Source organism: Astatotilapia calliptera, chromosome 20 (genome assembly GCF_900246225.1).
Source record: "Astatotilapia calliptera chromosome 20, fAstCal1.2, whole genome shotgun sequence".
NCBI classification, from domain to species: Eukaryota; Metazoa; Chordata; class Actinopteri; order Cichliformes; family Cichlidae; genus Astatotilapia; species Astatotilapia calliptera.
Window position 1 is genome coordinate 25,674,983 of NC_039321.1, and position 25,422 is coordinate 25,700,404.

The following is a 25,422-nucleotide window of genomic DNA, read 5'->3' on the forward strand; positions in this document are numbered from 1 at the left end:
TTTTAAAACAACTTTATTTTCATTTAACAATATGGTAGAGGAGTTATTAAAAAACAATCAATACAATTAAGATCTTGAAAGTTTACTTGACCATTTCTAGTACTTAACAAGCTTCAATGAATAAATCAAGAATTAGGGTTAAAAATAGAGTCAAGTCAATGAATAGCATGGGAGAGCTTACAATAACACCAAAACTTATTCAATTTATAAAAGCCATAAAATAACACCAGAACACAACATTTCCAATCAAATCCCAAACACTGGAACAAAGCACCATTAGAATAAACCAAAGACATCTGCATGGAATCAAAGCAGAATCCAGAAAAACAAACACTGCATGAAAATACTTTGACTGAGCACAGCAGAACTGCCTAGGACAGCACGAAACACACAACCTGCTTTATTGCGTTCCGGGACAGTGTTGAACTCAAACCCGGCTCCCTCATCAGGGGAAGAACAAAGCATGCAGTCCTTTCTTGACTCTCTGGAGCTCTCCCTCCAGCTATAAAGGACACAAAGAAACATTCGAGAAAGACGCTTAATTTGAGATCTTACACAACATCATCTGACTCATACTTTTCTTTCAATGGTACGTGCTTATGCACAAGCTTTCACAGAACCATTGTTCTTTTGACAGAGTGATGGACACAACATTAAAGACACACAATGCAAGCCCAGCTCTTCTCTGTTTCCTGAAGTTTCACCTGTTCATACTCACCATCTCACTGAGGAATTTGTCCTGAACTGACTTCATGTCTTTTCTGATCGTGCACATCTGAAAACAGCACAAACAGCAGCAGGGTTTTTGGGAGTGGTAATAAAGAACATGACACAGTCAGGACACACAGGGGGAGAATAAAAGAGATAGCAAAATGTCACAAAGGCCACTCAGCAAAAGTCATATTTGATAGACAGCTTGACAGGCAGATGACCTCTTCTAAATTAAAACACATAAACACTGATTATTCAAAGCTGAATTTTGAGTTACAGCTACAGACTGCACTCAAGCAACACAATGAAGCAAATATTAGATATACTGTGAAGTCTATGCATGAGGATCACACCTCAGATGTGAATATTCTCTCCTCATACTCCAAGCTGTTGCACGTGTTACTCTGAAGCGCTCTCTTCAGGAGCTCATTTCTGGAAATAAGGAGACAGACAACCATGGAGCTGTATATCTGATTTCTTTTACACATTTTTAAATATTTTCGTGGCTATCGTGTCACTCAGGATGGAACTACCAAGATAACAAAGAACAAACGACAAATTAGTGACACAAGTATGGACTGCAGAGTATTGTGGCTAAAGGACCCATTTAATACAATCCCTTCTCAGATTCGAGGAGTTAGCAGCATAATAAACTGCATATGGAATTTTTTTAAAACAGAGGGCATAAATGGCAATTAATAAAATATATGTTTATCAAAGGAATAATACTGATATTGGTTTCTCATATACTCACTGAGTGACGAAGTCAGACATATCTGAAACGACTGTATAGATTATGTGTGTTAATTACCATATGGGGGAAGTTGATAAATGGGGGTGCTTTATTTTTATTTTCAGCTACTAGCAGTGTAACTATGGAGGGAATGCTTACGATAACCCCAGCTAAATGATAGTAGGAAGAATAGGATGTATAGGACGTGTATTTAGTTGATGATTTCAAGCTTAATGAAAAAAGCTTTTTTCAAATCAAAAGTTTTAATCTTTCTTCCAACAGAAAAATTTGATAATTCTGTGTATTCTTCTTTAAACCTGAAAGGACACCATTGATCAGAGTGTGGAAAACAGAATTATAAGACTCTTTTAGTACTCAAACACACACAAACACACGCTTTAATTTCACCTTGTGATTTCCTGCTTCTGGTAAGAATGGAAAGCCGTCATCTGTTTTTTCCAGTACATCTGTATAAGGAAAAACCATTGGCACTGGTCAAATCTACAACAGATCATCCTGGCGGCAGGTATTATTCAACAGAACATTGTATGGCTGGATATTTTGTTTTTAATATCGCTTTCTGCATTTTCTCTATGTGGCAGACAGAGTCAGAATAACCTACAGTGAGGTCATTATCCATGTTTTTCAGCACAGTGTCATCCTGCTCCAATTTGTGTATCTCCTCCAGGAGGACCTTCTGAATCTGTTTAAGCCTCTGAGTCCTGTAGAGAGGACAGACAATTAACCAGAAAAGTAGAAATCTACAAGGAAATACAAACAAAGATTACAGTGTCCTATCACACTCATGAAAGACCACTGTAGGGTTGTAGCCAATAAAACATAAAAAGGATTTATTAACACAGCAAACTGACTTCTAACTAGATTTCACATTTGCTAAGGACCCCTGTGTGAAGAAGCCCAGATACACATTTTTTTTTGAATAGATTATTCTGCCAAATCTTTCTTTTTCATATTCTCCAGTTATGAACACACAAGAGAAAATAATTTAGGTTAAAATAAAATGATCACTATAGATTCTCACTTGCCTTTCAGGACTTCTCTGTTAGTGTGCTATCGGCCATCAAATTAATTAAAGGTTGGCGATAACAAATGTTGCATATTAACCGAAAAGATCAGACTTATAGTTCATTTACACACTGACAAACTAACTGACCTGCATTTGGTAATTTGCATATTAATGGAAGAGACGTGTTGCTGGACGGTCTTCAAAGACTGCTTGTTGTAAAGCTCCATCATGCTGTAACGTTTCTGAACATGAACATATATGGTTATGTAGCAGTTTTGTAAGTAATCATTCAACAGCAGTACACACTGCTGTCTCAAATACATGTTTACCACATACTAGATTTCTCACAACATTAAGTGTTCCTTTAAATTGTGAACACAGCACAGATGCAATGTAGTGTGCAGCACTATTCTCTAACTATGTTGTATGTCTGGACACATTTCCAACCTGGAACTTCTTCTTGAGCTCCGAGCTCAACTGCTGACACATGTTTCTTGGGTTTACAGCAATTTCTGGCAAATCTAAACCTTCATCAATGTCCACGTCTCCATCTGTTACTTCACCCTCCCAATGACCAGAGGAAGACTTCACCTGGCTCAACTCATCCACAGCAGGCACCTCAACTGTAGGTAACAAACAGGAACATTAACATATTAGAAAGGACAACATTAGAGTCAAATTCTGATTCAAGAATGTTTCATAGTTTTTTTTTACCAGATCTTTTAAAGATGCCACTGATATCTTAAATATCCTCACTACATCCTAAATCATATAGTTATAAAAAAACAAAGATGTTTTGACTGTGCTGCAAGGAATATTTTGACTTCCTGTGTATCTCTTTTACATCACATATAATTTAACAACGTCAATTTAACAAAATAGTTCCAAAAAATACATTCAGTGGATCACCTTAGATTAGATTTGGATGTAGTAAAATCCTGATCTAAAAAAAAAAAACACATGAAGAAACTTCCTGTGCCAAAGTTGAAACACATATTAGCTTGTCTGATTAAGGCATGTGTAGTTAAGGTTTTCCTGTGCTTATCTATGTAAGAGACTCTGAATATGTCTTACACGACTTGAATAATTTCCGTGGCTTCAAATGAGGAGAGTGATTCCCTCTCATCTTGCTTCTCACACTCTCTTCTGTCTCCTCGTCCTCTGAATCACTAGACAAGGAAATGTGGCGCTTGCGGCTGGGCCCTGTTTCAAAAATCAGATGTGACAATTAGATAGGATGCCATTTTATAATGAAGCGCAACTTTAATTTGGTGCAGAGTGGACCTAACGGTGGAATTAAACTGTAGCAACCAGGAAATTTATGGCAAACCCCCCCAAAAAACAAGTTAAACGTTTATTTTACCTGAAACATGAGACTGTGCGAGTTTTGAGTCTTGGTCTGACAGTGGCGTCATCTATCAGGAGGACAGTAATGAGTTAGTTAGTTTGAGTGATTTAGTGTTCTTAAAGTTTTTTTTGTTCTTCAGCTGTAAAGTTACATTAATCAAAAAAAGAAACCAAAAATCAGTAAAGAGCCAATACCTCTGCTTTAACAGATAGAGCCAGGGCAACAGTGGGACCGTCCTTAACTTTGCTGGTGAGTACTGATGAGTTAATAGATGATGAGCTTAGTGAAATCTGGGATACTGAAGACACATTACTCAAACTACAGCAGTGGCCATGGCTAATTGTGTCATTTGGAAATGGTGACTGAGCAGGAGAAGGCAAGGGTGGTTTGTCCAGCTCAAGGAGTGTGGATGTCAGCAGGGGTCGAGTGGACAAAGGAGAATGAGGTGCTGAAGAAAGATGCTGTTCAATTGTACTAATCTGGAAACAAATAGAAGATTGAAGGCGGCAGAAAGTGATGAGAAATAATGTCAAAAAAAAAAAAAATATGGTAACTCGTTTTGTGGTTAGCTAATGATCATGTCTGCCATAGATAAGTGACAATAAATGAAAAAGACATTTCACACAATGCATGAAGAAGCACAGATTAAGTGCTGCAAAGCCATCATCTGCTCTGTACGGCATTAAGTAGGTCATTTCAATCATCATGTGCATTTCCCCATAATTAAAAGATCTATTTATTAGGAATTCCTCACATGGCTAACTCATAAGAATGGCTTCGTTTAGCCGTAGCCATCTCATGTTAGAGAAAATAACTGTCTGGAGTAGAATTTAGCAGTTTGCAAATCAAACTTTCCAGTTGCTTATAAAGGACAAGGTTCAAAATAAGGTTTTTAAGGGGAGGGAGTTATATTTTCAGTCATCCCTATCCACATTTTTCTCGGACAGTCTGGGAATTTCAGCTTAAGTCATGCTTAAGTCAGTGGCCTACGTTTTTACTTCAGTGAAATAATAACTCACACTACGATTCAAGTTGTGCTACTGATTCTCACAAGACTGTTGACTGACATCAATAACATCTATGCAGAGTTAGTGCATGAATAGCTTAAAGACCTGACAAAGATGCCAAAATGAGTGTATAAACATCTTTATGGTGAGTCCAGATGAATTTAACAACTCAGCCCACGGCAGATCGCTACAGATGTGCAGTATACTGGACTAACTTTATACAAAGAGGAGCAAAGACAAAATTAAATCAATAAGGCCTCCTCACTCTTTCCCTTCTGGCCTTTTTGCTGAGTTAGATGTGACTACCCTTTCCATCTTACTTTGTTATTTATTTTCTTTAATAACAGAACACCACCCACACTGGAATACTCCACTATTTGCTGAAGCAATGTTCAGAAATAAAAAAAATATGCATTCAACTCAACAAATTAGAAAAAACCCATACTCATATATTTTGCACTGTGCCGTTTTTTAGGGTGAATGTGAAACAAGTATTTTTCTACCCTAAAACACTTTCTTTCTGTTTTAACCCTTGACAGATACCTTACCACAGTGCCATAATATGTCAGAAAGGTGATGTACCTTTGCTGCACTAAGTTCAGTCGGAGGTGCAGGGATTTGTCCTCCAAGTGAAGTGAGAGAAGGGACAGACTGCTTAGAATGAGTCTTGGATGAGCCATGATTCTTTTCTGCAGTGTAGAAAGAAGACTTGCACATTTCTTTACTTCTGACTTTAGGTTTGGGTAGCAGCAGGACTGGCGAGGGGGTGTCTTGGCAAGAAGGCTTAGGGGAGGCAGGCAGCGGGGATCCCCGCGGGGTGAGAAGAGGGGAGCAGGTCAAATCCAAGGTTGGGACTGACCTATCAGCAGCTGCGGGGATCCAAAATAAGCACAGATGTTCAAACAGCTGGCTTCAGAAGTTGGACAAAGAGTAGAAGGTCAATATACACAAGTTCCTCTACATAGAGGTTGGAGAGCAAAAGGTTTCTTTATGCAATGCTTTACATAAAGTGTTTAGAGTGAAAAGGTTTCACTGCCATGGAAACACACATTGCCGGCACCAAATTGTTTCACAGGGGTTTATACAAATATCTAACAGCTGATAAAGAACCAGCGTTACAAAAAGGGGGTTTTGTGTGAAGAGTATAATTTTTTACAAATATAAATGTTAAGAAAGATAACGAGACTCATCATTATGACTCGGAGTAATACGTTAAGTTAGCATTTCTGACGATCTCACCTTTTGAGAGTCAATGTTTCTACACAATAATGAAAATCAAAGATTACCATCCACTCTTCTGCTGAAGAAAAAATATGTGTCACTAAAGGAAAACTTTTTTTTTTCAATGTTAAAATGACTATTAAGTACAACCTGAATTCTGAAAAAATTGCGATGCAGTGAAAAATAACAACATAATCCAATGATTTGAAAAGTTCATAAACTTTTCAAATCATTTGTGGCTGTGGCTACAATGTAGCTTGCCATCACCAGTGTGTGAATGTGTGTGTGAATGGGTGGATGACTGGATATGTGAAGCGCTTTGGGGTCCTTAGGGACTAGTAAAGCGCTATATAAATACAGGCCATTTACCATTTTACCATAAACCCATATTTAATTCAGAATAGAAAGAAGTGAAAAATGTATCATTTTAAGAAAAAATTCAAGTTCATTTTGAAATGAATTTCAGGTGAACCTGTCATCTTTACTTCTGAGAAATGCACTTTTTACCCCCAAATCACGTTACTAACCTGTGCCAATCAATCTAATTAAGTGCATAATCTTTCTCCAGTGGTTTCATTTTAAGCACACTTAGTTTACCAGCCTTTTATTGCTTCCATCAAATCCAAAATGAGCTATTATTTTTCATGAAATAGTAAAATATCTCCGTTTAAACATTTAATATGTTATTTTCTGTGTTCTATTGTGAACAAAATATGGGTTAATATGATTTACAAATCACTGCATTCTGTTTTTATTGACAGTGTCTAAGGTTGTCAGGGGGGAATTGGGGTCATGATACATGTCACCACTGTGATGGAATTAACAAACCATTTGATCAAACATTAAACATTAAATAGACATTAGCAGCTGTCAGAGGGATCAAATGGCTCTTATCTAACTCTGACGCTAGAGAGTCGTTTTTTATTGTATCTTACATCTCATCTTTTCCATGAGAGGAGGGGATGGACAGAAAGAGGTCTGGCAAGTCACCCAGGAATCCTTCAATGAACTCATCTGTTCTTGGGCATTTGTCTTTTTCAATTTTGAAGTTTCTTGAGGAACATTTTCAGGCCTCTGCTGGAGAACAAAGTATGTTATTTATGACAACATATTATACTGTGAAATCCATTCAGAAACACAATCTGCAGGTGAAGATTTAAGACCACAGCATATTCTCAGCTAAATACAGCCAAAAAAAATTAAATTTCTCCTTTTGACGTTAAATAATAAACTACTGAAATATATTCAGATCAAAGACTGTATAAATATGATAAACATAGCTGCCAGGTCTGATAAAAAAAAAAATCTGGGGTTTTTCTAGTGAGTTTCTGGTCTCAGCTGATAGTTTAACGTCTTTATAAATTGCTTTCCCCTGTTGAGTCAAAGGGGTAAAGCAGGGCATGGTTTAGGGAAGTTCTACCTTGTAACTGAGAAGCTGTTAGCCCATGGATGTCATCGTTTTTCATTTAAATTTACCACTTGTTCGTGATACATGTGCTGTGTAAATTCTGAATTACCCATCTATAACATATAAGTGTATAAACACTTAGTATCTGCAAAGATATAAAGCTGTGAGTTGAAGACAACAAGTAATAAGAACATTTCTGTGCAGAACTGATGTCCTACCTTAAGTACAGAAGGTTTTTTAAAATCTGACTGGTTGTTGTTGCGTTTTCTCCTGTAGGTAGCAGCTGCTCGCTCAGAGGTTTTCTCATGCTTCCTCTGCTGGTCTATAAAATATTTCTGTTGAAATTCAGAAGAAAAATAAATATGATATTGCTCCAGCCATTTCTCACATAACCACTTAGTAAAGATGACATTAAACACAAATGACCTTGGAAGTGGCTGGCTTCTTTGCGCATGGGTTTATATTGTTTTCCATTTGCTGGGTGCTGTCAGTCTTTTTCTTCTTTTTTTGAGTTGCATGAACTTCCACGGTTTTCGCAGAGAATGAGTACTATTTATAAAGAAAAGAAAGGTACAAAATATACATTATTATTGTTGCACTGGCTTGAAAGTTAGTTTTTTTGTCTTTTCACCAGATGAAATGTGTATTTTTAAAACTCACTATGGTTTAGTGAGTAGTTTATTAACACTGTGACTGAGCAATATATTTTCTACACCTGAGCTTAAAATTGTATACCTTTAGAGTATTGAAAGGACGGCCATGAAAGTCCATGAAAAAAGGCATTTTGATATTCAATATAATGTGTGGAGGCAGGATGAAGTTTGCCTTTTTACACTATATATATTTACAAAATGTTTTAATAAACATGTCTGCTTCATCTTTTGTTTACTCTTGACACTGTTGCCAATAGGATTACTTAAAAAAGAAAAGTGGTACCTGTTAACCGTTTAAAAAAACAAAAACAAAAAGCAGTAACAATGCTTAAGAAAAAGAAGTCTGTCTCCTGCCTTGGTAGCAGGAGGATCCTCAGGTTCTTCTGGCTGACTGTCATCAGTATCTGGCTCTTTGTAGCTTCTGGTAGAGGCGGCTGCAACTCTCTTGGGCCTCTTAGTAGCTGCATGTTGTCTGCTAGGTGCTGCTGCTAGCTTTACTCTCTCCTTTGGCTGACCAAGGTCCCTTTTCATGCGCCGGTTTTTCTGATACAACAGTGACACACTGTGGTTACTTAAAATAGTGCAGCTTGTAGCACACAATTTACAAAAACATTAATCATTCCTTACCTGAGTTGGTTTGTTATTACCCAATCCAGCTCTTGGAAAGGTTGGGACTAAATCTGGAGATTCAACTGTAATTAAACAAAACCTGTATGCAATTACTGATGTTTTCAAATAATTTTATTGGCATACAGTCGTGATGCAACAATTTTCAGACTTTGAGTCTGAATGTAACTTTAATGGCCTACCAGAAGCATGGTGTGGGACAGGTCTAGGTTTGATGGGCGCCTGCCTGGAGTATTTGATAACCTTGGGCTTGGACTTTGTGGCTGACTCTCTCAGCCAGCTGAGATCTGTTGTGGCATTTTCTGTGTCTGTGTCACTAAACAGGTGCTTTTTTACATGCCCCTTCTTCTGTAACACAGAATACAGCAGAGGACAGACATGAGTACACAAGCATGAAGAAAATGTTTCCACAAACATACAATGAATGCCTACTTTCGCCATAGGCTGCTCTTTCTTGGTTGTGCTGAGGAGTACCGAGGAGTGGATGCCACTGTCAAACAATATGGGAAGTATAGATTTAAGAAAGATTTGTAACAAAATATTAATATTTAAGACAAATAAAAGTCACAGAACATTCTCAATGGGGCCTACTTGCTCTGTATGCCACAGGTGTTTATGTTCTCCTTCTAAAATGAAATAAGTGAAACAAGACTGTTAACTTTAATCCTGAATTTTCTAAGTTCTCATGCTGATACATGTCAATACATAAAACTGACTCACATTAGTAACACTTACCTCAGAACTGAGGGGTGTATTGGTCCTGAATGCAAAAACGTCATCTCTATACAACAGGGGAAAAAACTATTACATTCACTGAAAGACAAATCTATCTTCAAATATCTTTGAAATGTTTTAATCGACTTAGATTACCTCCGCCTCACAGAGTTTGTTTTGGTTCTGCTGTAGGATGTAATTGGGTTTTTGGATGTTTCTCTCTAAAATACATCAAATGAATCAATAAATTATCTTTAGTAAAATAAATACAGAAAAGTGCTTTCAATGTTTTTTTTAAAAACTATATTTTAAAAATTACTCAAATTAATCCTAGACATAATTCAAATATTGATCACTTACTTTTCCAGTTGATAACCAGCTCATATTGAAGATTGTTCTACTACAAAAACAACTCCATTAATGACATTATTGAAGTGGAAATTTAAAATGGAAAAATTACAGCCCTAAATGTTCATACCTGTTGACAAGAGAAGGAAACCAGTTCTGAGTGAGCTTTTCAGAAGTGTGTTTTTCTTTAGATTGGCCATTATCCTTATAGCGGCTAGAGATGAGCTTCACCATGCTGCCTGCAGCCTCTGAGTCTCTCTGAGAGCAGAAATTTGAAGGAATAAAAAAACCAAAGAAACAAAAAAAACCTTAATTCTTAACAAGAATTTTGGACTTGACATTAAGCTGCATAAACTTCACAGAAGTCATACCTTTTCTTTGTCTAATTGAGCCCTCTTACTTTCAGTTTCAGATTTGAGTGTTTTTTTCTCCTTTAGAGTTTTAGTTGTGGAGGTCTGGAGAACAGCACTAGTCTCCAGTGACGTCTGGCCCTTGCTCTTCCTTTTTGCACGGCCATTGCTCTGGGCATGTTGCGGCTTGGAAGTACATAATGAGGAAACATACTGGTCTTCTGCATTTGTTTCATTCGAGTCCCTTCTGATATCAGATGCTTCAGGAGGTGGAGAGTCTTTGTTCCTCTCCTTAAGGACCTGCTGCAGTCGCTCGCTGAGCTGGATATGCAGTTGCTTTTGGCAGACTGAGCTCGAGGCTGAAACTGACCACTTCGATGATAAGGAGCGCTCCTGAGGACGCAGCATAGCTGAACAAGGTTCTAAAGAGAGGAAAATAACTGTAATCAAAACCCTGATAATTGTTAATGGCATTAACATTTAACTAGCTTGTTTTTTGTATATTTTACTAGCTGTAATGTACAATGACAGTTTCATAATTTTAGCGATACTGAAGATATTTTTTGCTGCCTTAGTTTACCAGATCTTGGCAGGGAACTCGTTTTCTGTGTTGGCATCATCAGCATTTTTGAAACTGAAAATTTGTGCCAATTAGAAGCCCTGTAATTTAAATAAAAACATAAATATACTCAGATAGACCCATTACATACAGATATCAATCAGAACACTGGCTATGCAGCTATGCAAACAGACTGGAGGTTCTTCATGATACTTGCATGTTACTCCCAGTTTGGGGTTGGGTGTCAGGCACAAAATTCTCCTCTGCAAGTGAAAAGGCCAGTAATGGGTTGAGTCTTTAAACAAATAAAGCTGTATGTAACAAAGATAATACAGTTTATTTCTGAGTTAAGCAAAAAACAATGAAAATATATTTATATCATACCTCTGGATTTTTCTCCTCCTTGTTCAGCCAGAACCATGTTCACAGCATCTTTCAGTGGTATGCTCTGCAAATGACAGCAAATGAAACTGTATGATATTTCATATTTAGCAGAACACAGTTATTTACTTTGTGCCTCATACTAAATCCTCTGTTGCTTATAATTGCTGCACTGACTGCATTGTTAAGAACCCAACAGCAACGATTTTTACATCACTTTATTCTGACTGTGTGGAAATTATGTCTTTACATCAGGCTATGAGCATTAACCAAACAAACAAAAAAAAGAACAAACCAGTACCCTGATGGAAATTCAATGGTTAGGTGACCAGAGGAGGTCTAGATAAGTCTAGGTAGTTAAAACATCGAATTATTAAGAAACGTGAAAAGCAAAACCCCTTTTTACACAGCTGGATCATATTATGGTCTCCTTTAATCAAAAAGGTTAAAAAGATCATGCAAAAGTAGCAACAGTAGTAAAAAAAAAAATTAAAAAATTAAATCATTTATAGATAGACTGTACCTTTTTGTATTTGTCACCTTTATTCTTGATGGCCGGTTTAGAGGCTGTGCTCTGTAGAGATGCATCACATCGATAGTAACTGAATAACTGAATTTCCTGGATCTGGTGTATAACTACTCCTAACTTGGCTAAACAGTACACATTACAAAAACATGAACATTTACTTTACACTATTTGTGCGGTATGCAAGGACTTACAGTATAAAGCAATATAATCAGAGTATAACTAAAACTTAATACTGAATACATTAAAGAGTAGCTGCTATGACTGCAGTTCTTAACAGTGGTGATATGTGAACTAACCACTTCAAGAGGTGACTTTTCTGTTCCAATGCCATTGGCTGGAGTGTCTAAAAAGGAGGACAAAAAATATCATACTCATTCAGGATTTATTCAGTGGTTGAGAATGATACAACTGAGCACAAATGAAACAACTGGACACATAATAACTACTTAGTATTTACATACGAACTAAACTAACCCCAAAGGACATGAGGAATCTGATTCAGCTCTAGTATCTTTACATGTTTACTCTATCCATACTCTAAAGAGTTATAATACAGTCTATTAAAAAAAAGCAAAAATTACTTGTATAGGGTGTTCTTTTTGTCTTCTTTCACAACTTGTATATTTAGTTGTTTTTGTGATTATGTTTATTCTTGTGATGTAGCCCATTTATTTCTCTCACCAATAAAATAAAGCCTGTAACTTAGTACAATTGCTGGAATTGGTGTGGCTGCAGTTCTTCACACTTTGTACTGTCACCTACTTGATGCAAGAGAGAAGGAACGATGCACACTTCCAGCTCCGCTGCTGCTAAAAAAGGCAGTGGCCTCAGAAATCTTCATCTTGGCTGGGGTGACCACCTGGAGGGAAAATCAGATGTCTATAAATCTTTATGATGGTCTGTTTTGTAGATTTTATTTCACATCAATAATAACACAGAAGTCTTTACAGAATAACTTCTGTGTTTAAGAGGAATTTAGTGTTTAATCCATGGTGAGGAAAATACTGCTCAATATTTATTTGGTGGCTTGTGTACTCCCTCTGCTGTTAAGTTTCAGGTGTGCCTTTCTATTGAAGTATCACAACCAAGAGTTGTCTTACACTTTCATTATATAACTGATGCCAGCCTTAAAAAAGATGTTAGAGTGTAGCTGTTAACATTTATATTAATAAATGGATAAATATTTGCAAATACTGACTTTAGCTGAGGAATTGTTTGTTGTATCAATCTTCGTTAACTTCCAACTTGTGTTTTGACTCATTCGTTTTCTCTGAACTGATCTTTTTCTGCTTTCCTTCTTATTTTGCAGGTAGTTGCATGTGCTGTATGTGTTGCATTGCTACATTAAATAATATTATACACATTACAGGGATTTTCCTGCATATCTCTAGAAGCAGCTAGTATTTTAACCGTTTTCAGTGGGGTTTAATTTATAAAGCAGAATTTTGTTCATACCCAGAAATACCAGGAAAAATATGCACACTTCTGTAAAGTAGGCTAAAACACTGCCTTCACTGACTTAACTTTATGTTGATATCAATCATGGTATGCCCCTGCTCCCACTCCATTTTCCTGTCTAGTCTAAACTGTCTGTAATTTAAAATTTAAATCTCTACCTGTGCTGGTGCAGCTGTAGCAGGTAAAACGTAGTTGACAGTACTTTTTTCACTTTCACCAAGAGACACCTGGCTCTCTGGAACAACCTAAAAAAAGATGAACATACAGGATGAAAAATCTTTTTAGACATTAACAAAAGATTTCTGATACAATAAAACCACATGAATAAAAAACCCCACACACAAAAGCTTGCACCCATTATAATTTCGATTTAAATTAATAATAAATATTATACATTTCAATATATTACACTACCAAATGTCCTTGGAGAAGATACAGAAAGCACTGAAGCATAAAGCGCTTTGAGAATCAGAGGACAAAAGCGCTATAGGAACCAGTCAATTTACCATTTAAACCCAACTCCAGCTCAAATATTGACAGTTTAATAAACACTGGAATCTGAGATGACAACTAATTATTACAGAAGTACAATAAGAGCATTACGTTGACAAACCAATGTTTACCTGAGTGTTGTTCTCCATTAAAGATCTAGCTGTAGCTTTCACTACAGATGAGCCCTGACGGAAGAAGAAAGTCTTAATCCAAATACTTAAATTCATCATGACCACAGTTTAGCTTCTGTTTGGAGCCCCATTCTATCAGTGGAAAATATAGACTTTTCCACTTGTTGTGAAAGTCTTTTTAACATTAATGTATACCTTAGAATTTACTTGTCATGTATCTATTGTGGTGTAGCAAGAAAATTCAGTAAAGACAGATAGACTCTACTTTATTTTTGCTGTGTCCATAGACATTTTGCACAGCCTGCAGGATGTCCAGCGAGGAGCTGAAATGGATCGTAAGAGTGGATCCTTCAGCTGCACCAACAATGACCACCTCTGACAGCTTGATCTGCAAGACCTGCCTCTTACCCTCCTCTGGACATTAAGAAATTTTTTATTAGAGCAAATACTTATACGAAATGGCAAAGTCGCATGCAAATAAAAATTCAGTGAATGCGAGCAGGCACATATGCATTGGCCTTTGTGTATACATTACCTTTTACAGTGTAGCTTTGGACTTCATGCTCATTGAGACATATAGTTTCCCAGTGGCTATCCTTTGAGGGTAAACCAAAGTTTGTTAAGCAGATGTTGACTGTGCTAAGCAAAAGTTGAGATTTTTTAATGTGTATATTACTATGTATATTGTATATGTGTGTATATTACTGATTTGAGGTATCTGTACCTCTTCATCAGCCAAGGAGAAGTAAAAAGAGATGCTGTGGCTGCCGAGGTTGAAGTCAATCCAGAATTCCTCAAGTTTCTCATCCGAGGGCATCAGCAACTGACAACATAACCACAACCTTATTATAACAGCAACTTATAGTATTAACAATACAGCATGAATTTGGACATAAGCTGTTATTAGATTAAACAGACTAGGACTGTGTGGTGAGAGATACCTTATGTGTGTTCAGACAATTAATAACTGAGTTGTTTCAAATTCAGTTTTGTTTTTCACATTTTAGAACAGAATCCCTGTTGATACTGACCTCACTGCTGTCCAGATAAGCTTCCAAACAAGGGTAGGAATACACCCTACAGTGCACAAAGAATTGTGTCATCAGAACTTTCAGTAAATCTTTCCAGTCAATATGGCCCAAATACAGAATGTAATTAGAGATTTTTATTAAAAGAGCTTGGCGAAAGAATTTGTAAAATGCAATATTCTTAGAGAAATAGACAAACATATGAAAATTCATATTAACTCAGGTTTAGAATGAAAGTTACAAATGAAACCACATGTGTTGTATAGCACTGAGCTCTGTTATGTATGTACCTTCTCTTGTCTCCCTGCATCCCATTCACCATGTTTAGAAATGTACGACAAGCCTGAAATCACACACACTTGCATTCAATTTTATGCAGCCTTTCAGCATAAACAACATCAGCAACAGCACCAGTACATCAAAAATCAAAAGCAAATATAAAATAAACCAAAACAGACTAATGTTACCGTCTCAAATTCAGAATCACGTATTTTGGCAAATGCACTGGCCACAAGGCTCATTCTGAACCATTTATATGCAAGTTCCTTCCTCTGGTCAGTTGTGGCCATTCTGCACAATGCCTCCATCAAGGATGACTGAAAGTCATAGTCTGAGGGGGAAACAGAAACAGTGTTTTACATATTTTATTTTTAATAGTAATTCTGGGTAAAGAGAAACGTATAAAGAAAGCTTACCACCAACATCCATTATATGATCAGCCAGTTTGATCCTGTAATCAAATGAGCAATCTACTTCTTAATAATTAGTAAATGTGGTAATTCATTCTTGATTGTGATCATTCATGTTTCCAATTGTATTACATTTAATGTTAATAATCATTTAAGAAAACTACAGTGACATACATGATATCAGAGGCCTCTTGTGACATTAGGATCTTCGTGTCTTTTTTAAGTTCCACTGGGATTTTATCCAGAATTAAGTTGAATTTCCGAATTGCCTGTTAAAACATTATTAGGCAGTTAATCAACTGTACCAAACAGAGGTCTTTCAGGTTCAGTGTTACTCTAAAAAAATTAGATAAACTATTGTACACCTCTTTCTGGATCAGGACGTAGATTCTAGGGTCAACAGCCAACTGGCCAATAGGATACAGAAAGGACTCAGTGATTTTGTATGTCCCTGCAAAAATAAAATAAAACATGGTATAGCAGACAAAGTCAATACTTTCTTCTTGTATACAGAGTCATCATTAAATTGCTGTAAACTTATTAGAAACCTCTTTTAAGTTAGAAACTCTTATCCATCTTACACTTAAATATGTCCCCATTCACTTTTTTAAACAGTATAAAAAGATGTCATTATCTACAGTACATAGAGATATGTAAATCCATACCCTCTTCGCATGCCTGATGAACCACCTTTAACATAGAGAAAGTAAAAACAAACCAAATTAAGAATACTGAAACAGTTGACTTTACAAAGTGTGTTTCTTATTAGAAGTTAGCTCACCGTTAAAGCATTTAAAAAGTCTTCAGAGAGGTTTATTAAGTTCTCATCCCACTGCAGCCCACACTGAATCCACAGTTGTCTGCATTTTTCAAACCACTCCACCATCTGCACAAAAAAGGGTTCAATCAGACTACATAAGTTTACAGAACCCACATAGTATGTACCTTTATGTATTATTACGTGTGTACTCATCTTTTTTATTAGACCCTGTGCTATTAACCCCAAAAGTCCTTGGTCACCACCAGGTAGTATTAGGTGTTTTCCACACTTGTAAAGACTGGCAAATCCCAGACTGGCCAATTTGGGGTCTTTTTGAGCCAAACCCTATGGAACATAAATATGGTTTCATTAATTCCACTGATAACGCAGCATCATATTGTGTAACTGGGTGTTTTGAGTTTTATCTCACCCTGCAGATAAGTTTATCCAATTTGCTGAGAAACTGTTGAGAGCATTTCATGGGAGTCTCTTCATAAATCTCCCTCTGCAAGAACACATCCAGTGCTCGGACATCTCCGGACTTTACCGCCTCACTGATTATGTGCTCCAACTAAAAGGTTGAAGTATACAATTTACTTTTCACCATTAGGCCTGAATATTGATTAATTAAGTGATAGGAATATTTACAAAGGGAGAAAGTGTATGCATTCCCACCTGCGTGTTCTGTGCAGGTGCCATCCTTGTGAGAAAAGGTTTTAGCCTCTTTAAATTGACTGTAAACAAAAACAGCAGACATAAACCTACCAATCATAGGCCTATCTTAAAAGGCCTCACTTTATATAAATTATGTATTGACATGTAATTTTCAGAAGTTTAATTAATTTGCCATCAAAAAGCTAAACACTAAGTTATCTGTTATCTTCACATGAGCCTACATGAGATGCTTTATATAAATGTATTGCAGTACATGCAATCTGAGCTATGTCATGAGATATGCTGCTAACCTTTATGACCTCATCAGGCTTTATTGAAGTTAGCTAGCTTAACTTTGATGCTAATAGAAGCTAAACTTTCTCCGAGCCAACAATAATTTCAGACCATAACCATCAGCTAGCCCGGGATTACTACATACCTTAGGGAGATAATATTATATACACAGCTCTACTTACTGTGCTGTCAAATTTGGCACAAAAAGAGGACATGACAGGTTGCTTCTTATTTTAAGTTTTTCAGTTGATCCCCACAACGCGCGCGAAGTCTTTGCATTCTTTGCGCACGCGCGAGAGGGTTTACGTCCAGCCGGAACTGTCGACTCCGTTCATAATACAGTAAGACAACATTAAATACATTTTTAAAAAATCCTGTATACAGGCACTGTTGCTCAGCAGCTCTTTAGTCTGATTGATTTGAAATAGATCTGCTTATTCACCAGGGACAAGAGAACCATGTTTAGATTTTTTTTTCTGTTTTGCGGTATAGTAAGTAATATTAAAGGGTAAACTGTAAGTATTTGTACTTAATTTTGTTTACATTTTTAAACTTTCTTTTCTACTACAGTTGTCTGACTGCTTTATTTATCAGTTACTTTTCAGGATCTTGCCTTTCTGTCCAGTTATACTATCCTCCCCATGTGATTTTTAACTTGATATCTTCCTGATAAACTACACCTACAGGAGATGCTTGGCCATGAAACCCATATCAAGAAGCGCCTGGTGTTATGTTAGTGCGAGAGGAGTTTTGGAGTTCTGCACTTACTGAGTCAGCAGAGCGTTGCCAGCTTTTAGGGACCATGTGCCTCAAGTCTCAGCAACCCCGGTGTGTAACTTTATATGGTCTGCCACTTCGTGGGTGGCTGTGGTTTCTAAATACTTCCACTTTTCAAAAATACCTCTTACGGTTAATGTTGGAATATCTAGGTGGGAAAAATTTCCAGGAAATGACTCTTTAAAAATGTGGCATTCTATTACAATACAACGCTCAAATTCAAATTGAGCTCTTCAAACCTACCAATTATTTTACAAATGTTTGCTAAGCTTGAACACATGGCTATAGATGCTTGGTTTTATACACATGAATTCAAAGAGTGAGACATGCGACCCAATACTTTTGTCCTCATAGTGTATTTAAACACCTTTAAAAAAGAAAAAAAAACTTACAAAGCTAAAAACATGGTTGTTTTTCTGACAAGACAACAACACTACTAACTGAAAACGCTACGTCTAGATGAACAGAATCAATTTTTGGGGAACCCTACTAACATCTTCCTATAGAACCCATTGTTCTGCAATAAACTACACAGCAGCAATTAAACTTAGCCCCATTTTCAACATTACAGCATCCATCCATTCGCTTCCGCTTATCCTTTTCAGGGTCGCGGGGGGGCGCTGGAGCCTATCCCAGCTGTCATAGGGCGAAAGGCGGGGTACACCCTGGACAGGTCGCCAGTCTGTCGCAGGGCCAACACATAGGGACAGACAACCATTCACACCTAGTGACAATTTAGATTAATCAATTAACTTATCCCCACAAGCTGCATGTCTTTGGACGGTGGGAGGAAGCCGGAGTACCCGGAGAGAACCCACGCAAACACGGGGAGAACATGCAAACTCCACACAGAAAGACCCCGGCCTGATGGTGGAATTGAACTCAGGACCTTCTTGCTGTGCGGCAACAGTGCTAACCACCGTGCTGCCAACATTACAGCAGTGAAATGCAATACACACAGGTATCAGGGCAACAGCAATTCAACAACAACAACACATATAAAAGGAAAACACAATCAGGAAGCATGTTTCCCGCGATAATACTTGCATATTCACACCTAAGTAAGATTTAGAATACAGGATTTTAGCTGGTAGTGGGTATTTTCACAGTGTGGTAGGCCTACTGCTACTTAGAATCTGCCACTTTTGCAAATATAAAACATTACATTTCCCTTGAGAGTAAAGTCATTTATTCTCTTATAGCTGAAATATTTACAAAATATGTTTGTTCGAGTATTCTGTAATTAGGAATATACATAACAGCTTTTTTTTAGAAAGGCATCTTCAAGCCCATTTGAGATGCAGGACTCCTGCATTTCAAGAGTATGGCTTAGCACATGAGAAACATGTACACTGTATCTATGGCATGTTTTGACAACATTTGACTTCCAAATACAGATCCTAAAAACTCAGCAAACTGGTCCAGAAGACCAACATCCAGCTGGTAGAAAGCCTGGACTGTGAAGTCCATTAATTTCATTTTAACCCAAAAATTTTGTATGGGATGTTCCCACACTGAAGTGCAACGTTTATTAGGAAAATATAACAATTCAGTGCAATTTTTACAAACAAAAATACAAGTGGCAGTAAAGCTGGCACCAGGTGTAAGTGCACTTGTGTGTGTGTGTGTTTTATTCAAACTGCTATTATGCCAGCACTACTAAGAGCATCAACAGTTTCCTGCGTGTGGTTATGCCTCCATCAGTGCATTTTATCTTATTGCCATTAACATTACACATAAAATACCCCCCAAAAAGACAAATCCCAAAGGATTTTATGGCAAGCTATAGCACGCTCAAAAACGTATTTTTTATGCAGATTGGTTAAAAATTGCAAAAATGACCCCAAACGGCCTTGACGGATGTGTTTACCGAGTGTTTTTTGTATAGATATTGCTACATGTAATCATTAAGTGTTCTAATGCTCAAACTCTTCTCCCTTTTGTGTGCATACTAACTAAGTGAAGTGCACCATGCTATCCTCGCATTCTTTGGGCACAGCGAGCTTGTAGTTCTTGCAAATTAATTTATAATTCTTTCCATCGTTGTTGTCCCAGTACTCAGCACCACAGACTTTGTACTGAATGGCAAACTCTAACACTGCTTCTGGTTGCAGGAATGGAGGTACAGGCAGATGAAAACGAAATGTATCGCAGCTGATTTGGCCCATTCTGCCCTCACAGTTCTTAGTGATGCTGGACACCCAAGAGGCCTTAGCTTCTGCACAACTCTTCCATCCTGTAAAAGAATAACGAGCCGTCACATCTTTCTCAAAGTCCAAATTGAGGACTTGGGTGATTCCGATGACCCCCAACTCAAAACACAAGACTCTTTCAAGACAAACTTTCTGCTCATGGAGACGATGCAGGAATCCTGGATGGTCTCCAGGTTGCTGGGCAAATGCTGGCTTCAGGTATGGCAAAGAAATCTCCATATGCCTTCCATCTGCCATCTCTGCACTCATCAACAGTCTAAAGGTAACATGATGGGGCACAAGTGGATCCTCTCCCGATTTAAAAATCTTGACGTCTTCCAGGTCCAGTCCCAAAGAGTCAACAAACCGTACGCCAACACTTCTGCACTGCTTCTTCTTGTCAGTGGCAGAAGGCAGCGAGTGCGACCGCTGACGGATGATGGGTTTAGGCGTAGGTTCACAGGAGAGACTGCGGTGAAACTGTTGTTTTGGGAACGAAACTCTGGGGCTCGGGGGACGGATTGGAACTGGCTTCTTCTGCACATTAGGCTTGTCAGCCCGGAGCATTTCAGTCAGGTTAATAGTAACACATGACCTCCTCTGTTCAGACTGTGCTGGAGGAATCCTCTCAAGTCCAATAAACCACCCTTTATCCATGTGTGGTGAGAGCAGGGGTTCAGTTCACCTGTAAAGTTGGGAAGTAAAAGCATAAGCTTCAGCGTCAGCTTACTAAATGCAACAAGCCATGAAGCAACTTTCAACAGAGCAACTTTGACGTTTAAACAGTAGAGAGTGGGCGTGTACTCGGGGAGTACGTGCCCGCATGCATGCATACGGTCTTTTTCTGCCTCTCTAAATGACTGCAGTATTCCTGAAACTGCCTTTAACATCACTTGCTGCAATCAGACGTTGACATCACCTCACCATGTGAAGATGCGAAGAGTCAGTCACGTATAAGCTGTAGGAAGCAGCCCAATCTCGATCCTCCATGTAGAGTAGTATTATCAGTGCTGCGTGTAGTGCCTGTTATTGGTTGCAACCGCGTAGCCTGATTTGTAACTGCTAACTGCCTTCATCGCTCTCCAACATCCCATACATGCATTCAACGTGAGGTATATACAGATCAGCTGACGTGCTCGCAGTTAACAGGAAACTACACACGGACCAGAATGACGTCGCATGGGTGATTGAGTACTTTAAATGAAGCGGGTGCGAGTTCACGCTGTTTAACTCCTTCTCTGGGACACGGTCCTCATCGGATCCCATCTTGTGCACTCCATTTGCTTATCGACTGCAAGCAAGACTCTGCAAAAAAGGGGCTTCAGCAAACGCTTTAAAATGAAGCCAGCGCGCTTTTAACTGCAACTCCCATGATGCACCGCTGACGCTCGCTTCGACACGAACAGGCGAGCCAGTCAGCAGCAGGTAAACAAACCTATCTGACTGGGACGGCGAGCCAAACAAAGCGTTTGCGCCGTGTCACCGTCTCGCATTTGTAATGGTGATGAGGACGACATCGGGGAAGGAGACGCGCCAGCTGTCAGCAAGCGATTCAAATAAAAGCTGATCTGCGATCGAGCAGCGGGGCCATACGACGGAGATTAGGAGGACGCGTTTCAACCTGCGGATACAGGGGACGCTTGACATCTACGCACGATGCACTGCAGCATTTTTGAGAAAATGGGTGTTTTTAGCCTAATTATCAGACTGGAATATGTGATCCGAGATGTCGGTTGGGTTCTTTAGCTACCGTGTGATCTAACTGCGTCGGACTCGAAAGCAACAATCATCCCCCACTGTGCTGCAACATGGGGCCCATCATGCAGGAGCGCACAGCATCCACGACACTGAAACGCGTCGTTTCCAAAGAGAAGATTCGGGTGAAAAATACCGAAAATAGCGGGACAGTAACCAGGTAGGCCTCGTTTACGCTGACGGGTATTGCACGTTTTTTTTTTCTTTTTTTTCGTTTTATTTGTATCCTTGACGCGAAGGCGATCCTAACAAACCCGTGTTGTGTTTTTGCAGTTCAAAGAAGGGTAACAAGACGAAGAAATCTGTGGGCCAAATGAAAAATGGTCTCCCAGGACCAGGTCAAGATAAGGACACGGTGACAACAGTGCACAGAGTATGTAAATGATAGCCTGATAAATTAAAGGGATGTAAATGTATACAACGTCATTATTATTTTTATTATTTGATAGCAAGATAGTGTTGCCTCATGAGTTCCTACCTGTGTACAAAAAGCAGAAGTAATGAGAGATTGTTTTACAGGGTGCACAATCAAAAGGTGCCAGAGTTAAGCCTTGCACTACACGCAATACAAGCAAAGTGTCCAGGTAAGAGTGGAGTTGGGGGTGTGCATGCTTTGCGATTACTTTGTAAATCCCTAAATCCCCAACAGCTTTTCCCCGTCTGTCTCCTTACAGCCCCGAAGAAGAAGGGGATTTGAGACCTCAGCTCCGCAAGCAATCTTATGCACACAGGAAGGAGGAAAAGCGAGAAAATCAACGTGTGTCCCAATGCACCAGCGAGCTCCAGCAAAACCGTGGGGGGATGGGAAAAAATCGGCGAGCCCTCTCGCTGCCTCTCTCTCCGATATCAGGAGTACGGCAAGTGCCGGCTCAGCCCCTGATGCACTCCCCAGCTCCCACCCCCGAGGCACTCCAGCAGCACTACAACCACAAAGATGATGACACAGACAGTGCAAGTGATCTGTCGGACTCTGAGAGGCTTCCAGTTCTGCCCTCCCCATGCACTCCCTGTACCCCTCCCCATCTCAACCTCCGGGCAGAGATCATCAACTCTAGCGACTTTCCCCCAGACTTTCCGGGACCCCATGGGGCAGTGGGTGATGAAGATGAGAATGAGAAACCCAGCTACAGTTACCCAGACTTTCTTCCTCCTCCCTTTAACAGTTGGAGTCTGAGACAGCTGGCAGTGTTTCTGCATACAGAGGGTCGTGGTGCCCCCCGGCCTAAGCCAGTAGGGTCCTTAGAGAAGTACCTGGAGAAGCTCCTCCAGCTGGAGTGGCTCCAGATTCAAACGGTGCAAGCAGAGAGCAGCCGTCTGCCTGGGAGCCGCCCAAGGCCACAGGGCTTCTCCTCTGCTACTACAGCTCATCAACCTAGGCCTCACACAGCTCCACCATCCCGACTCAACTCCCCAAAAGGGCTGCGGCACACCCAGCGAGCATTCCCATTTGCACCTGTCAACAACCCCCCATCACCTGCCTCAACCCAGCACCAAGTCTCCCGCCTTCCAGTCTGTCCTCACTGTCACATTCGCTACCCATTGTGCAATGGAAGCTGCTCTGCTTATGTCTACCAGCGCCACTCACGACTCAGCCCACTGCTTGAGCGCAGAGCCAGACCCAGTGCACCGACAAAAAGGAGCAGCAGTGAGACCCGAGCTCCCTCCACAGAAGGTAGGAGCCCAGGAGGGCAAGGTGGAAGTGTGGGAGGGGCTCACACCCCAGTTAGCCCCTCAGCTGGAAAGAGTCACCACAGGCAAATGCAGGCTGCAGGCAATGCCCGTAAGCTACCCCAGGAATCTGGCACTAACCCAAACAGCAGAGGTCAGGCGAGGAAAAGCCGTGTCAGAGCTAACTCTGAGACAGATGTTAAAAAGGAGGCTGGTGGCATGAAAGCAACCGGTGCAGAGAAACGTGCTTTTGCTGCAAGTAAGAGAGAGACCATGACATCCAAGAAAGAGGAGAGGGACTGGCAGAAGACAGAGGCAGTAGGCCAGGCCTCTAAAACAGCCATGAAAAGAGCTGCTAAAGACCTGTCCTCTCTCCCCAAAGCCCCAGTCAGTAGTAAGCAGTGCGGCAAAATGAAAAATGTGCACTTTGTCGCAAAGTAACCCCTGTAGACTTGCAATATAGTGCTTTCCTTAGAGGTTACTCGGTACAGGAGCTTGAATCTATGCTTGCTTTCTGTGTAAACTGTGTAATACTAACATGTTCTAACTGTTGTACAGCTAAATCAGTAAGTGGTGTACAGCCTTTAAAGGTCGAAACCATCAGCAATCGTGCAGCTAGAATACAGAAAATAAACAGCAAAGATAACTCGACATTTAAATAGAGCAGAACTATATACGCTGCATTTAATTCCGAATGTACAGTTATAGTTATATGGCTCACTATGAGCCTGAACACTGCTATTATTCAAAAAAGTAAAGCTTTTGTGTACAATAAATAAATAAGTAAAACTATTGCACTGCACAGTCATTGCTCAGTAATCCTCTAATGTTAAAATAAGCATTTACTGTCCCGCTGGCCAGTTTTCAGCATAAGTAATTCACAGTGAAGATAAACAGAGGTCACTATGTTTCAACCATCAAATACGACCATAGCTGTTTCAGTGCAATTTTTGAATGTTGGAATGTATTTGTTTTCAATGTTCTTATTTTTTTTTCCTCAATGTTGCTTTTTATTGTTCCTTTGGTGCCTCCATGTTTTAAGACACATTTTAAGTTAAAGCAAGTTTAGGTGAAAAGGAGGCAAAGTAAGTGGTGGGGTACTGCAGTAATGTGGTCTGTTCCAGATATATTTGTGATATGGTTTTAAATTTTTGGTTACAAGGGCTTTTCATGTTTGAACAGCTTGAATTGTAGTTATGATAATATACTGTATTTTGCATAGAGCTGAGCTCTTTCTATCATTGAAGACGGTGTAATGTTTGCTACGAATGTAAATGCATATTTTTCCAAATTTTATATGCCATAGTTATATTTATCAGAAGTGCTGTGGTTGACTTGTACTTTCTTCTTCTTCTTCTTCTTCTTCTTCTTTTTTCCCCCCATCATCATTGCTGTTTACACTGTCACGCACAAAAACAAAAACGCAAAGAAAAAGAGCTGAATGTAACTTTGTGTCATTCCCAGGATTCAATGGAAGTTCAGAGGATCATAGCTACTAAGCTGTAATGTTCTACATATCACCTCCATATCCCATACTTGATGTCTGTAGGACACTGTGTTTACATGAGTATTTTATCTGTTTCTTGTGATTACTATGTGCACTTGATTCATGAAAACACGACACCACTGTAAATGTGCTACTTATTCTGACTGCACCTCTTAACTTAAATATCTATGTAAACTATCAAAGCCATAGATAAGGGGCCTGGAGTGGCAGTGTTGTTCTAAATGTGTACATTACATCGACATGCACGCAGAAAGATTGTGGTATGTACAGTATTTTCTCAATGTTGAATGCGAGTATTTGTAAGGCATAGAAATAAATGTTTTGCACACAAGCGGCACTGGTCTGTTGGTCATTCTTTGAAGCACCTGAAGAAATGGTGCCAGATTCACAAGTGTTTTTGT

General features: G+C 39.1%; 3 protein-coding genes across 6 annotated transcripts; 1 reads left to right on the top strand and 2 right to left on the bottom strand.

Moving 5' to 3' along the window:
• Window positions 1-39: 39 nt before the first annotated feature.
• sycp2 (synaptonemal complex protein 2) lies at window positions 40-17,432 on the bottom strand. Of its 4 annotated transcripts, none has more exons than XM_026155073.1 (47): window positions 17,305-17,432; window positions 16,850-16,908; window positions 16,605-16,745; window positions 16,388-16,519; window positions 16,196-16,300; window positions 16,080-16,104; window positions 15,780-15,865; window positions 15,589-15,683; window positions 15,421-15,455; window positions 15,193-15,335; window positions 15,016-15,068; window positions 14,729-14,774; window positions 14,422-14,520; window positions 14,233-14,293; window positions 13,963-14,111; window positions 13,698-13,751; window positions 13,233-13,319; window positions 12,379-12,475; window positions 11,913-11,959; window positions 11,611-11,661; window positions 11,091-11,154; window positions 10,924-10,969; window positions 10,728-10,807; window positions 10,169-10,569; window positions 9,928-10,055; window positions 9,810-9,846; window positions 9,606-9,670; window positions 9,471-9,516; window positions 9,327-9,361; window positions 9,168-9,225; window positions 8,918-9,083; window positions 8,736-8,800; window positions 8,463-8,651; window positions 7,882-8,004; window positions 7,674-7,790; window positions 6,983-7,124; window positions 5,409-5,695; window positions 4,014-4,298; window positions 3,835-3,886; window positions 3,546-3,674; window positions 2,919-3,094; window positions 2,619-2,713; window positions 2,067-2,166; window positions 1,853-1,911; window positions 1,065-1,143; window positions 719-775; window positions 40-502 (listed from the first exon to the last, which is right to left on the bottom strand). In XM_026155073.1, exons 2-47 carry the CDS (start codon window positions 16,871-16,873, stop codon window positions 446-448), a joined length of 4,668 nt encoding a protein of 1,555 aa, XP_026010858.1. In that variant the 5' UTR covers window positions 16,874-16,908; window positions 17,305-17,432; the 3' UTR covers window positions 40-445. The 4 variants fall into 4 exon arrangements, with proteins under 4 accessions (XP_026010858.1, XP_026010859.1, XP_026010856.1 ...); XM_026155074.1 differs by having other exon boundaries at window positions 8,918-9,080; window positions 9,810-9,849; XM_026155071.1 differs by having other exon boundaries at window positions 9,810-9,849.
• Window positions 17,433-18,841: 1,409 nt separating this feature from the next.
• On the bottom strand, window positions 18,842-21,339 carry ppp1r3da (protein phosphatase 1, regulatory subunit 3Da). Its single transcript, XM_026154541.1, has 2 exons — window positions 21,016-21,339; window positions 18,842-20,776 (listed from the first exon to the last, which is right to left on the bottom strand). The coding sequence occupies exon 2, from the start codon at window positions 20,746-20,748 to the stop codon at window positions 19,855-19,857; it is 894 nt and encodes a 297-aa protein (XP_026010326.1). The 5' UTR covers window positions 20,749-20,776; window positions 21,016-21,339; the 3' UTR covers window positions 18,842-19,854.
• A 128-nt stretch (window positions 21,340-21,467) lies between these two features.
• fam217ba (family with sequence similarity 217 member Ba) lies at window positions 21,468-25,352 on the top strand. Its single transcript, XM_026154539.1, has 4 exons — window positions 21,468-22,006; window positions 22,120-22,219; window positions 22,366-22,430; window positions 22,521-25,352. Exons 1-4 carry the CDS (start codon window positions 21,900-21,902, stop codon window positions 23,953-23,955), a joined length of 1,707 nt encoding a protein of 568 aa, XP_026010324.1. The 5' UTR covers window positions 21,468-21,899; the 3' UTR covers window positions 23,956-25,352.
• Window positions 25,353-25,422: the final 70 nt, after the last annotated feature.